The 14,254-nt window shown below is 38.9% G+C and overlaps 1 protein-coding gene across 2 annotated transcripts in view; it reads right to left on the reverse strand.

The window, feature by feature from the left end:
- Positions 1–14,254, reverse strand: part of PCDH19 (protocadherin 19) — a 129,688-nt gene that overhangs the window by 45,902 nt on the left and 69,532 nt on the right. For both annotated transcript variants that reach the window (XM_055338880.1, XM_055338879.1), the window contains exon 3: positions 9,832–9,890. In XM_055338880.1, coding sequence (XP_055194855.1) covers positions 9,832–9,890 — 59 coding nt within the window. The remainder of the gene's footprint in view (positions 1–9,831; positions 9,891–14,254) is intronic.

Genomic DNA, 14,254 nt, shown 5'->3' on the forward strand with positions numbered 1-14,254 from the left:
AAAAGAGTAGAAAAAAAGAAATTTCTGTTTAAAGATAATGGAAGTTGGGGCACCAGGGTGGCTCAGTTGGATGAGTATCCAAATTGTGATTTTGGCTCAGGTCCTGATCTCATGGGTTGTGATATCGAGCACTGTGTTGGGCTCCGTGCTCAGAGGGGAGTGTGCTTGGGATTCTCTCCCTCCCTCTCCTTCTGCCCCTCTCACAGGATTCTGTGCTCTCTCTCTCTCAAATAAATAAACAAACAAACATATAAATAATTTTGTTTACAAACAAAGATAATGGAACTTAACACTGCAGAGAGGTTCTGAGTATTGAATGCTGATGTAGCTAATACTTTCATTCACTTATCTTCAATGCATTACTACAGGCAAGGTGGAAGAAGATAGAAATTTGAAACAACCACCTGCAAAGAATATTACCATTTCAGAAGGTTTTCTCTCTTCTTATGTAATCAAAGTAAAATAATAGCTACTGTTTCCTGAGCAATTACTACACATAAGACTCTGTTCTAAGTGCTTGACATGAATTAACTTTTTTAATCATCACAACTATATAAGAGAAAGGTACCATTAATATTGCCATTTATAGATGAAAGAACAGAAGCACAAGGAAGTTAAATAACCTGCCCAAGTCATACAGCTGAGGAAATGTAACAGATCTAAGGCCAAATCCAGTCAGTCTAGCTCCAGAGCCTGGGCCCTTAAATACTATGTAAATTGCTTCTCCAAAGAGGTCTACTAATCAACTGCAAAAATTGAAGTGGCAGAAATTAAGGTAATGCAATTAAAATAGAAAGGATTATCAGGACCAGAGAACTCAGGTCAGTTTTAGCTGAGAAATTCAGAGAGATAGATTCAAAGGAAAAGAAGAGAGGCAGGAGCTGAGAAGAGGAGAGCCTTGGTGCATGCACAGTAAGATATAAGTGAGAAGCAGAGAGTTGAGCTCTAATAAAACTGTGAGTGTAGTTAAGCTAAAAATATGAAAACTTTCAGCTGAGGAGTTTATGGGCCAATTTTTCTTGCATTTGTTAAATCAGTCCACCATACAGTGCACTAAACATACCATCCAAGAACCTCACACAAAAATAGAGAATAATACATAAGGTACATCCATAGAGGCCCCACCTGTTTTTTCTAACACTTTGTATGTCCTGACAGAATCTGCGGATGTGCAACACTAAGGACCATAAATTATGCATCTGAAATACCTAGTGGAATGGTGAATCCATTCCCCAATCAGTGAGGAAGTATCAAGATAATGTGTTGTCATCTTAATAACAGAGTGTCATGCTTGTGAATTAGAAGTCTCAACAGACCTACTGTACCTTTGAAAAGAGAGCCTGTGGAGATGATAGTGTAAACTCATTTGATGTGCTCAACCTTGAATATCCACAGGGCTGGCTCTCTGAGGCTTTGATAAGAACATTCGGTATATATGATGAAGAGCTACGCCATGGACACAATAGATACATTGTCATTCTCTACATTGGTCAAAAGGAATCACAGCAGATTTTTAACATATGACCAATCTAGATGTAGAATGCTTGCTTCCATGAATATGAAAAGGAAAAGATCAAAAGGGCAGTAACTGGAAAGCCATAATTATAAGAAAATGAAGAGCAGGAGAGAGTAAAACATTGACCTGTTTGCTAATTACTTTCAGGAAGGATCACTGAGCATCACCTGTATTAAAACTAAAATCATTCAATAAGCCAATTCACTCAGCTCCTCCAAAATTATGTCATGCAGCTACTCAGCCCTGTGGACCCACCAGTATGCAGTTCCATTAAAAAAACAAAAAACAAAAAACAAAAAACCAATCATCTGGGATCCCTGGGTGGCGCAGTGGTTTGGCGCCTGCCTTTGGCCCAGGGCGTGATCCTGGAGACCCGGGATTGAATCCCACGTCGGGCTCCCGGTGCATGGAGCCGGCTTCTCCCTCTGCCCCGCCCCCCCCCTCTGTGTGACTATCATAAAAAAAAAAACAATCATCCTAAAATTATTTTATGGTCAAGAAGACCAATTGGAAGTACAGGCTTTAGAGTGTGTAACAATTTCTAGCTTTATGGCACAGATGTTGGGGCGTCCTGTAAATACTAATCCCATAGCTTGAACAGATTCAAAGTTTGTCTTTTAGAAAAAAAAATTGGTCCTGTCCATATGGACTCCTGTATCTCAGAAGGGAAATGACCTGCCTTGTTCATATATTTTTATACCAAATATTAATTTTTGACCTGCATTTCTGGTATCTGCAGCACATGAAAATTTCTTTAATCTAGAACACAAAATTGTTGCTTTAAGCCAGAGACTTCAACCCTGAATTGGGTGCATTTCAGCAGTTGACAAAATATGCTGGAGACATACATTAAGGAGTATAAGGACAATGTAATTAACCATCCCTTAGACCACGGTTTCTCAACCTTGGCATTACTGACATTTTAAGCTGCATAATTTTTTATGCACATTGTAGAATGTTCATCAGCATCCCTGGCCTCTACCCATTAGATGCTAGTAGGGCCTCTTCCAGAAGTTACACCAAAAAGGTCTCCATACATTGCCAAATCACACTCAGCTGAAAATCACTGCTTTAGGTTCTTTCAAACTCTTTTCTACCAGATTTTCAGACTAAAGCGGAAAGAGCACTGTCATTAGAATAAGTGACAATCATACTATCCCACTTCATCTATGGGAGACTGGGCCTGTTATCTAATGTCTTTGAGCCTCAATTTCCTTGTCTATAAAATGCATTTTCTAAAACCTTCTTCACAAGGTCATTTGGATGACTCAGTGAGATACTGTACATGAAGTACTGGGTACACACAAATGCTCAATAAATGGTAATTGTTTAATATGATCATTATTCCATATGGTAATGTCTTCATTGAGTTATAGTTAAATATTACACCTGTGGTCTTTCTGTGGTCTTTCTTTCTAACTGATATAGGAAATGGGTATTTAAATAATGTCTCTATATCTTCCATAAACTATAGTCAAACACTGTATGCTATATTAATTTCTCCTAGAATTCAGGAACAGGAAAAGAAAGTCTCCTGTCAAATGTGTGTCCTTTGTTTATTGAAAAATGAGAACTATATGCCGTGGTTTACTTACCATTTTGTATTGGCTTCTCAAAAGCTTCATGATAAATATAATGTTTAATTGCAGTGATTTGGATGCCAAGGATCACTATTTAGGTTCACCCAATTGGAAGTATGCCTTTTTAATGTTTGATCATCTTTTTTATATGTATCTGAATATTACAAACCACCTCACAGATTTTGTTTTTTGTTTTTGATAGAAATGAGAGAAATAATAAAATAGTTAAGGATTGTCTATCTTTTTAAAGCTTGATCACCTTTTTAAAGTTTGATCACCTTTTTTTAAATGTATCTAAATATTACAAACCATCTCAGAGATTTTGGTTTTTTTTATAGAAATGAGAGAAATAATAAAATAGTTAAGAATTGGCTATTTGGGACTGGTAGTGCGAGTATAAAAAGTCAGGTATTCTTTGCTAAAATAAAAAACATGAGAAACAGCAAGTATTGGTGAGGATGTGGATAAAAAGGAACCTTCATGCACTGTTGGTAGGAATGCAAACTAGTGCAGCCACTGTGGAAAATAGTATGGAGGTTTCTCAAAAAAATAAAAATATAACTATCCTACAATACAGTAATCCCATCCCTAAGCATTTATCCCCATAATACAAAAACACTAATTCAAAAGGCTATATACACCCCTATGTTTATTGCAGCATTATTTACGTACAGTAGCCAAATTATGGAAGCAGCTCAAGTGTCTGCTGATACATAAATGGATAAAGAAGAGGTTATATATATATATATATATATATATATATGACATTTATACATACATTTGGTGATAACAAAATATGTATAATATAATATATAATAGATATATATAAGATATATAAGATAATATATGTAAATATACATATTTATATATAAAATGGAATATTATTCAACCACAAAAAAATGAAATCCTGCCATCTTCAACAACATGGATGGAGCTAGAGAGTATAATGCTAAGTGAAATAGATCAGAGAAAGATGAATACCATATGATTTCACTCACATGTGGAATTTAAGAAACAAAACAAAATGAGAGAGAGGGAGAGAGAGGGGCAAACCAAGGAAAAAACCTCTAACTATAGAGAACAACCTGATAGTTACCAGAGGGGAGGTAGGTGGGGGAATGGGTGAAAGAGGTGATGGGGATTTGGAGTACACGTATCCTGATGAACACTGAGTAAGGTATAAAATTGTTGAATCACTGGGATACCTGGGTGGCTCAGCGGTTTGGCACCTGCCTTCGGCCCAGGGCATAATCCTGCAGACCTGGGATCGAGTCCCACATTGGGCTCCCTGCATGGAGCCTGCTTCTCCTTCTGCCTGTGTCTCTGCCTCTCTCTCTCTATCTCTCATAAATAAATAAATAAAAATCTTTTAAAAAAAAGAATTGTTGAATCACTATATTGTACATCTGAAACTAGTATAACATTGTATGGTAATTCTACTGGAATTAAAATTTTAAACTCAATAAAAATTGTTTAAAAGACTCCAAAAAAGATAGTCATGTATTCTCTGAAAAAAAAAATGCAAGGGATGGGATGCCTGGGTGGCTAGCGGTTGAGCATCTGTCTTGGGCTCAGGGCATGATCCCAGATCCTCGATGGAGTCCTGCATCGGGCTCCCCGCAGGGAGCCTGCTTCTTTCTCTGCCTATGTCTCTGCCTCTCTCTGTGTGTCTCTCATGAATAAATAAATAAATCTTTAAAAAATAAATAATAGGATGTTTTAAAAAAAATGCAAGGGGTGTAACTCCCCTCCCCCAAACCCTGGAACCCACTAAAAGATCAGTTTTCCCATCTGCCGAACTAAGTACCACTTACTTTAATCTTGTCAGGACATTTAGTGGCTTAATGAATGGATCTGGGTAAGGTAGTTTAAGGCCCCGGGAGCAAGATGCTGCAAATTGTAAAACAGCCTGGTAAATGGCTACTCACCCAAAACAAATAACAATTTATGCCAGGCATAAAAAATGCTGATTTCACTTGTTTTATTACCTGTGTACCTCTTGGGAAATGAAAGACTTGTAAACCAACTTTTGTAGGACAATAAATTAGGAGTACCCATTTGCAATGGTATTGTAAATGCAAATGTTTCTATTACTACGCTGGTGCCAACAAAGGAACAGATTTGTGTGAAAACACCTACAGCAAGACTCTGAACATGAGAGTTACATAGAAAATGCTTAATGAATAAACATTATTCCAATTCTGACCCATATTTACCCTTTAAAATATTGGAAATCTTTCCCAGAGACAGAATAATCTGAAAGAAAACAGGTCATATCTTCCTAGCAGGTGAGACCACATACCCAAGGAATGCCACGTAAGAGTAAGAATGAGAAGAAAGGAAAAGTCAAGAGTATTGTAACTATATTTAGAGAATATAAGGATGATTCTACAGTGGTTCCTGGACCTCCTACCTGCATCATAATCACGTCTGGAACCTATGAAAACTGGAGATTCTCTAGGGATGGAGCTAAAAGACTTTGCATTTAACAAACCTCCCAGGCGATTCTTTTTTTTTTTTTTAAAAAAGATTGTATTTATTTATTCATGAGAGACACAGCAAGAGAGGCAGAGACATAGACAGAGGGAGAAGCAGGCTCCTCACAGGGAACCCGATGCGGGACTCGAACCCCCAACCGGGGATCATGCCCTGAGCCAAAGGCAGATGCTCAATCCCTGAGCCACCCAGGCATCCCCTCCGAGGTGATTCTAATGCATATCAAAGGTCAGAAATTACTGGTTTAGAGGGATATTTCGTGCCAATTTCCATTGATAAAATGCTGAGATTTTCTTCAACTTCTTTCATCCATTCATTCAATAAACATGTACCAGCACTTGTTATAGACAAGACATTATACCAGGTGCAGCAAAACTCCAGAACACGTCGGGTGGAAAAGGAAAGCACTATGTATGCTTTAGGAGCCAATGGTCATTTTCCCTTCCACCCTGCTTCACTATCTTGTTCATTTCCTGCTTCATTTTCTTTGAGCTACAGCCTCATGCCCCGCTTGATATTGCTCCAAAAGCACTGTGGGAGTAGACATTAGATAGCAGCAGAGAAACCAAGCATGAAGAAAGAGAGTGTTGCAGCAGGGGCAAAGTGCAACTGCTGGCTTGCCTTGTTCTGAGAAGATACCAGGGAAACAAACACAGCAGGAAGGAAGCACATCCAAAAAAGTTTCTAAACCATCTTGGCTAGTTAATCTGGAATTCTGACATAAGCCGTGGGTACACCTGCAGGTTGCAGGTGATGTTCTGAAAACAACAAAACTACATAAATATGACACCAGATTCTGGGGTGCAAAGATGATGTGACATTTATCTTCCCTTTCTGTTCCAGATCCACTCTCTACCCTTTTCAACCTTGATTTGTGCTTAAGGGAACTCCCTTGCTCCCTGTCTTTCCATTGGTTTACCCAAGGTAAACAGATGTGAGAGTGGAAAAGCAGCCTGTGTGTAAACTGTCTGGATGAGACAGTTAACAACTGCTGGAGAATGCCGAAGAGAAGGGTCCAAGAAGCATCCTTGGGTAAGTAGAAACTAAACAGAGGGAAAGAAAATGGATAGGAAAAGAAGTTCTCAAAATTCTCCTGAAATTGGATTCAAAGAAACAGGACTTGATGGTAAAATTAAAACAAGATTCAGAATTTCCTGGCTGGGAGATTTTTCCATGCATATAAATGGATCCTCAAGAAACCACATACAGTGAAACCCCTTTCAAACATCACTGTGAGCTATTCGAACATAGTTTGCATGGTTTTTATCACCTGGTGTTATAACTCTCTCTTAATATTTTCCACACATTTTACATTTAAAATGGTTAGTCCCCAAAAAAGCATAGCACACGAGATTTCCTGTATCTTTCCAGGTATTGTGCTTTGTCTAAACTCAATGGATCCGGTAAATTCCAAGGCCTTTGTGGTTTTCCAAAGCCGTCAATGTTCCAAAAACAGAATCTGGCAAAAATGCATGTGTCCCTGAGTTTTCAGATGTTTCCTCTTAATCAAAGTGGTCCCTGGTAAAAAGTCACTATTTTAGGTTTCAGGCAACATCAGGAGACTTTTCCACTGAAAGCCTGTGTTAAGTCCAGGTTGTGCATTTTGTGTGTAAACCAAAACATATAAAGTAATTAACCAAAATCAGAGGTTTCTAGGGAGTCCCAAAGCTGCTGTGGAAATACATGTATCCTGAAAACTAAATGTTTAAATGTTAAGTTTTAATCTCATCATTCAGCCTGGGCACTGTATATTCGGGGCTGACCTAAGACAGCGAGGGTCCCTAGGAGAAGGCTTTCTGCCTTGCTCTGAAAATCAGGCTTATGGCAAAAGTTTAACCTGGTCATAGAATTCCCAGGGACCCAGAGCTAGCCCAAGGAACTGGTGAAGATAAAAAAAAATCTGCTTTTACCAGAATTTTTATCAGAAGCTTTGAAATAACAGTCCTAAAGCAGAAAATAAAGTATAAATAAAAATAAAGTAGATTTCTGCTACAAAGTTACTCTAAATAGCACACATAAAGAGGGGCCTTTTTCCTCCTAAAACAAATGAGTCAGGTAATTTTGAATTCCTTACATTTTGAGTTTATTCTGTGAGCTAAGAAAATATTCAAAGTAGATTTCTCCCAACCTCTCAAGAAAATTCCAAACTGCTATGACCAGTAATGCTGGGCTATTCATTTTAATTAATAATAATTAATGGTCATCACTTAAGTTCACAAGCAATTCCAGACCAATACAGATAAACCTAGCATGATTTCAGGGGTTACTGCAGCATCATGATTTAAATTAAATATGAATTAAAGTGACTTGTTCAACAAGCCAGTTTATTCTTCAAATCATATTCATCTGGTGAGGTAGATTTATGGGATTGGAGCCAGCAAAATAATAGAATTTTCACATCTTCTCTACTGTAGCTCCAATAGACCCTGCTTCTCTCTTTATTTTATTTATATTATTTTAACAAACACACTCCAATTCCATTTTAGCTGCAGAATAACCACTGGACCATTCAAGAGGATATTTGCATGAAGAGTAATGAAGGCATCATGTGAATAGTCAGTACTGGTTTTTCAGCCCAGTAAGTTCTCCACTTTGTTTAGTGCTCCCTCCTTAGAGGGCTCCCTGAACCTTGGTACCCACTGCCTCAGATGGAATCTTCCTTGGCAGAATTCAGCTCGGTATTCTGTGGCTCTATGGATAACAGAGTTATGACTAACCAATCACACAAATCCTCTTTGGGTTTTTTGTATTTTTGTTTTTTGAAAATATTATTTATTTGACAGAGAGACAAAGAGAACCAGAGAGCACAAGTCGGGGGAATGGCAGAGGGAGAGGAAAAAGCAGGCATCCTGCCAAGCAGAAAGCCCACTGTGGGACTTGACATCAGGTTTCATCCCAGGCTTTATCCCAGGACCCTCGGATCATGACCTGAGCTGAAGGCAGATACTTAACTGATTGAGCCACCCAGGTACCCCACAAATCCTAACTTTGAATGCTACATTTGAAACACTTCCAAATATCTTAAGAAATGTTGAATCATGCAAAGATTTTTTTTTTCTGAGACGCCAGGGTAGCTCAGCGGTTGAGCATCTGCCTTAGGCTCAGGGCATGATTCAGGGTAGGGGGATCAAATTCCACATAGGGCTCCCTGTGAGAAGCCTGCTTCTCCGTCTTTCTATGTCTCTGCCTCTCTGTGTCTCTCATAAATCAATCAATCAATCAATCAATCTTTAAAAAAAGATTTTTTTGTTTTCCAGTCTCACCTATAACATTTTTAAAAGATTAGAAATTAGTTTACTGCCATTAACATATCTTTAAAATGATTCCAAAGTAAACAAAAGCATAGCAATCTTGAAATTCACTGAAAGTTCCACATGAGAAATTGTTTAAGGCCTCTCTCCATTGAAAGCGAAGAGCAACAAGAATTTTGATATCAACGTGATTTTGAAAATATCTGTTTTCTAATATCAGATATCAAAATCATCATATAAAACTATTTTAATATGATCCCAGTTTTTTTAAAATTTGTGTCTATGGATACATTTTGATGTAAAGGAGAATGGTAAAATGCCAACGGTGATTATTTTCAGGTAGTGGAATTACCGCGATTTTTATTTTTCTATGTTTTTCTAAATTTTTCAAATCTCTTACAATAAGCAGACAGGCGTTCATTTTAAAATCCAAAAACAGACATTCATTTTAAAATCCAACAACAGGGATCCCTGGGTGGCGCAGCGGTTTGGCGCCTGCCTTTGGCCCAGGGCGCGATCCTGGAGACCTGGGATCGAATCCCACATCGGGCTCCCAGTGCATGGAGCCTGCTTCTACCTCTGCCTGTGTCTCTGCCTCTCTCTCTCTCTCTCTCTCTCTCTCTCTCTCTCTCTCTGTGACTATCATAAATAAATAAAAATTAAAAAAAAAATAAAATCCAACAACAAAGGCATCATGGGGCACCTGGGTGGTTCAGTTGGTTAAGCACTCACCTCTTGATTTTGGATCCAGTCATGATCTCAGGGTCATGAGATCCAGCCCCAAGTCAGACACCCCGCTCAGCAGGAAATCTGCTTGAGAGTCTCTCTCTCTGCTCCTCACCCTACCCCCCCAACTCGTGCACATTCTCTAAAATAAATAAATAAATCTTGACATAAAAACAAAGGCATCATTTAAAAAGCTTAATCTGTTTTGCTTTTTCTATTAAGTGAAGCTTAGTCATAGAAATAGACAAGCAAATCAACATACCTTTTGATTAAATGGGCTCGGCTGTTCACATAGTTGGAATCAAAGGAATAGTTTTCAGTCTGCAAAGGGGAAACAAAAGATTAAAAAGGTTACATAGATGATTCATGAAGAGAGCCAAACTGTTCTACTTAGGGGGGAGTTTTTCTGCTGTGTGAGAAGCAATGAATTAATCAGAAACCAAGGCCATAGTGGGAAAACAGCCTCAAGAATTTCTGCCGCTTTCTTAGGGCCATGGGGGTTCTGTGGAGGCAGCCCTCAACTGCAGGCCAAGATGAAATTGATACAAACATCCCCTAGAATACCATGACTACTGACCATACAACCACTTGGAGGAAGATACAGCATGACGCACAATCTTTACAGAAACTAATTGCTTCCCGTTCCCAGCGGATATAATTCTGTGCCCATCAAATTGACCGGAAGTTCAAAGGTATTTTTTATTAGTAGTAGATAATTAACAAGTTAAAATATTTAATCCATGGATAGGGAAATGCAGGCAAGGTAATCCCCTACTGTGGATTTAAACTCTGCACTTCTCTTTAAGGCATTTTGCTCAGCATTGGTTATGCAGGAAGCCCTTTTTTTTTTAACAGATATAAAGGCAAACAAATATTATGCCTGAAACTGGGTGAAGGGCAGTCCACAGGGGGTGCCAAAACTTTTTGTGTGAAACATGAAGTTTGCAAGCAAACCCTGTCTCAGCTCCTATCATTAAAACGCTACTGCCTAATCTGGTTACAGTAGACTGCCTGAGCAACAGCTTTACAAAAGCAAATGCAGAACACCTGCCATATGAGATGGGAAACTGTTAATGAGCACCCAAAGGGGGCAGCCTTAGAAGGTGGGAATGAAGAGAAAAGTTGACACGGAAGTAACTGAAAGTCCTAGGAAGGTGAACCTTACCTCAACACTAAAGTACTACTTTCACTGAACCATTGTATCTACTGGAAAATGCCTAATAACATCTCCACCCTCCTGCTATTCCACCAGAAATCCTCACCATTCTCACCATGCCTTAGGGCCTTCTGAAATCACTGACTAAAAGTACCTGAAAAAGGAAACAGAACAGCTATCTAGCTAACAAAATAGCAGATAGCTTTCAGATGACTAGCCCTCAGACATTAACAGTGCTAGGCTCTTAGATGCTTTTGGTTTCAAGGAACTCAGAGATTGGTAGAAGAGAAAATAGGATAGATGGTAGCAAACCCAACTACCACGTGAGTACCAAACAGCTAACAGTTGGGGAAGAGGGGACCCTAAGTATCTAGAGTAGCTGGGGATGACAGCAGTGAGCAGGTGGGAGAAAGTAGGAGAGAGTGCTGAGAAGGTAACTACATACCACCATTGTCTTGTACTCAGCATGCTCATGCCCTCTACATGCTCCTCATTTGATGATGGCCTCTGTAATATCCCCTCACACTGCTTTTATCTAGGGGATAAAATCCCCTTTAATGTAAACCACAAATGATTTTTGGTTCTGTTATAAGGAATGGATTGGGAGAGTAAAAAATCAAAAAGGTCAGTTCATTTCGAATCTGTTCATAAGAAAATGGATGCTGAAAAAAATAAAAATAATGAAAATAAAAGAAAATGGATGGTGAAATTGCTGCAAATATAATTAGAGGAAGATGAGGTAGACTTGAAGCGGCATTGGGAATACAATGCTGGAAGTATTGCTAGAAGAAGTCACCCATCTGTAAGTCGATCAATAAGCATTTCTTGAATAAATTATTATCCCAACATAATAGGCAAAATTTGTCCTGGGTAAATGTGCTCTTTTATAATATTCAATACAATATATAATATAACAAGTGGAAGTCTCCACCTGTCAGAAAGCATGCTATCTAATTAAAACAGGAAATGGATTAAGTACTCAATGACTAGTTTCAAAGTGCAACCTTGGGTAAATTACCTAATTTCTGCATGCCTCACTTTCCTCATATATAGAATAGGGACATGAATCCAAAGGGAAAGTTCCACTGAATTTTTCATGGCTCACGGTGGAAATGCTGGGAATCGTTAACTTAACCCCGCTTTCCATGGGACCTGAAACCCCAAATAGGATCAAGAATTTGACCTCATTCAAGGAATAAAAGAATAGCATGAACACATTTCATCTCAGCCTCCAAACGTACTAAAACATTTTTTTCAAGAGGGGCACCTGGGTGGCTGAGTGGTTGAGTCTCTGCCTTCGTTGTATCCTGGGGTCCTGGGATCAAGTCCTGTATTGGCCTCCCTGTGGAGAGCCTGCTTCTCCCTCTGCTGATGTCTGCGCCTCTCTCTGTGTGTCTCTCATGAATAAATAAATAAAATCTTTAAAAAATCATTTTTTCAAGAAAGTTAATAGACACAAAAAGCAAAAAAGGAAATTGTGAGCACACTGGCTTTGCAGGAAAAGCATTGAGGAATAACTCAAGATACCATCATGTTGAAGAAGCCAGTTTTCTTTTCTTTTTTTTATAATAAATTTATTTTTTATTGGTGTTCAATTTACCAACATACAGAATAACACCCAGTGCTCATCCCGTCAAGTGCCCCGCTCAGTGCCCGTCACCCATTCACACCCACCCCCCCGCCCTCCTCCCCTTCCACCACCCCTAGTTCCTTTCCCAGAGTTAGGAGTCTTTATGTTCTGTCTCCCTTTCTGATATTTCCCACACATTTCTTCTCCCTTCCCTTATATTCCCTTTCACTATTATTTATATTTCCCAAATGAATGAGAACATACACTGTTTGTCCTTCTCCGATTGACTTACTTCACTGACTTACTTCACTCAGCATAATACCTTCCACTTCCATCCACGTTGAAGCAAATGGTGGGTATTTGTCGTTTCTAATGGCTGAGTAATATTCCATTGTATACATAAACCACATCTCCTTTATCCATTCATCTTTCGATGGACACCGAGGCTCCTTCCACAATTTGGCTATTGTGGACAATGCTGCTATAAACATCGAGGTGCAGGTGTCCTGGCGTTTCATTGCATCTGAATCTTTGGGGTAAATCCCCAACAGTGCAATTGCTGGGTTGTAGGGCAGGTCTATTTTTAACTCTTTGAGGAACCTCCACACAGGAGTCAATCCTATTTACAATTGCACCCAAAAGCATAAGATACCTAGGAATAAACCTAACCAAAGAGGTAAAGGATCTATACCCTAAAAACTATAGAACACTTCTGAAAGAAATTGAGGAAGACACAAAGAGATGGAAAAATATTCCATGCTCATGGATTGGCAGAATTAATATTGTGAAAATGTCAATGTTACCCAGGGCAATTTACACATTTAATGCAATCCCTATCAAAATACCATGGACTTTTTTCAGAGAGTTAGAACAAATTATTTTAAGATTTGTGTGGAATCAGAAAAGACCCCGAATAGCCAGGGGAATTTTAAAAAAGAAAACCATAGCTGGGGGCATCACAATGCCAGATTTCAGGTTGTACTACAAAGCTGTGGTCATCAAGACAGTGTGGTACTGGCACAAAAACAGACACATAGATCAAGGGAACAGAATAGAGAACCCAGAAGTGGACCCTGAACTTTATGGTCAACTAATATTCGATAAAGGAGGAAAGACTATCCACTGGAAGAAAGACAGTCTCTTCAATAAATGGTGCTAGGGAAATTGGACATCCACATGCAGAAGAATGAAACTAGATCACTCTCTTGCACCATACACAAAGATAAACTCAAAATGGATGAAAGATCTAAATGTGAGACAAGATTCCATCAAAATCCTAGAGGAGAACACAGGCAACACCCTTTTTGAACTCAGCCACAGTAACTTCTTGCAAGATACATCCATGAAGGCAAAAGAAACAAAAGCAAAAATGAACTATTGGGATTTCATCAAGATAAGAAGCTTTTGCCCAGCAAAGGATACAGTCAACAGAACTAAAAGACAACCTACAGAATGGGAGAAGATATTTGCAAATGATGTATCAGATAAAGGGCTAGTTTCTAAGATCTATAAAGAACTTCTTAAACTCAACAGCAAAGAAACAAACAATCCAATCATGAAATGGGCAAAAGACATGAAGAGAAGTATCACAGAGGAAGACATAGACATGGCCAACACGCACATGAGAAAATGCTCTGCATCACTTGCCATCAGGGAAATACAAATCAAAACCACAATGAGATACCACCTCACACCAGTGAGAATGGGGAAAATTAACAAGGCAGGAAAGCACAAATGTTGGAGAGGATGCGGAGAAAAGGGAACCCTCTTACACTGTTGGTGGGAATGTGAAATGGTGCAGCCACTCTGGAAAGAAGCCAGTTTTCAAATAGAGTATTTTGCATATTTTTGCATAAAAGGCATCCAACCTGTGTGTACTATCCATACTGTGTGCAGTATGGACCTCTACAAAGACCTGACCTCCAGTCATAGCGCCAGAACTCTGTGTATGGGCAAATA

The sequence above is a fragment of the Nyctereutes procyonoides genome, unplaced genomic scaffold (genome assembly GCF_905146905.1).
Source record: "Nyctereutes procyonoides isolate TBG_1078 unplaced genomic scaffold, NYPRO_anot_genome, whole genome shotgun sequence".
Taxonomy (NCBI): domain Eukaryota; kingdom Metazoa; phylum Chordata; class Mammalia; order Carnivora; family Canidae; genus Nyctereutes; species Nyctereutes procyonoides.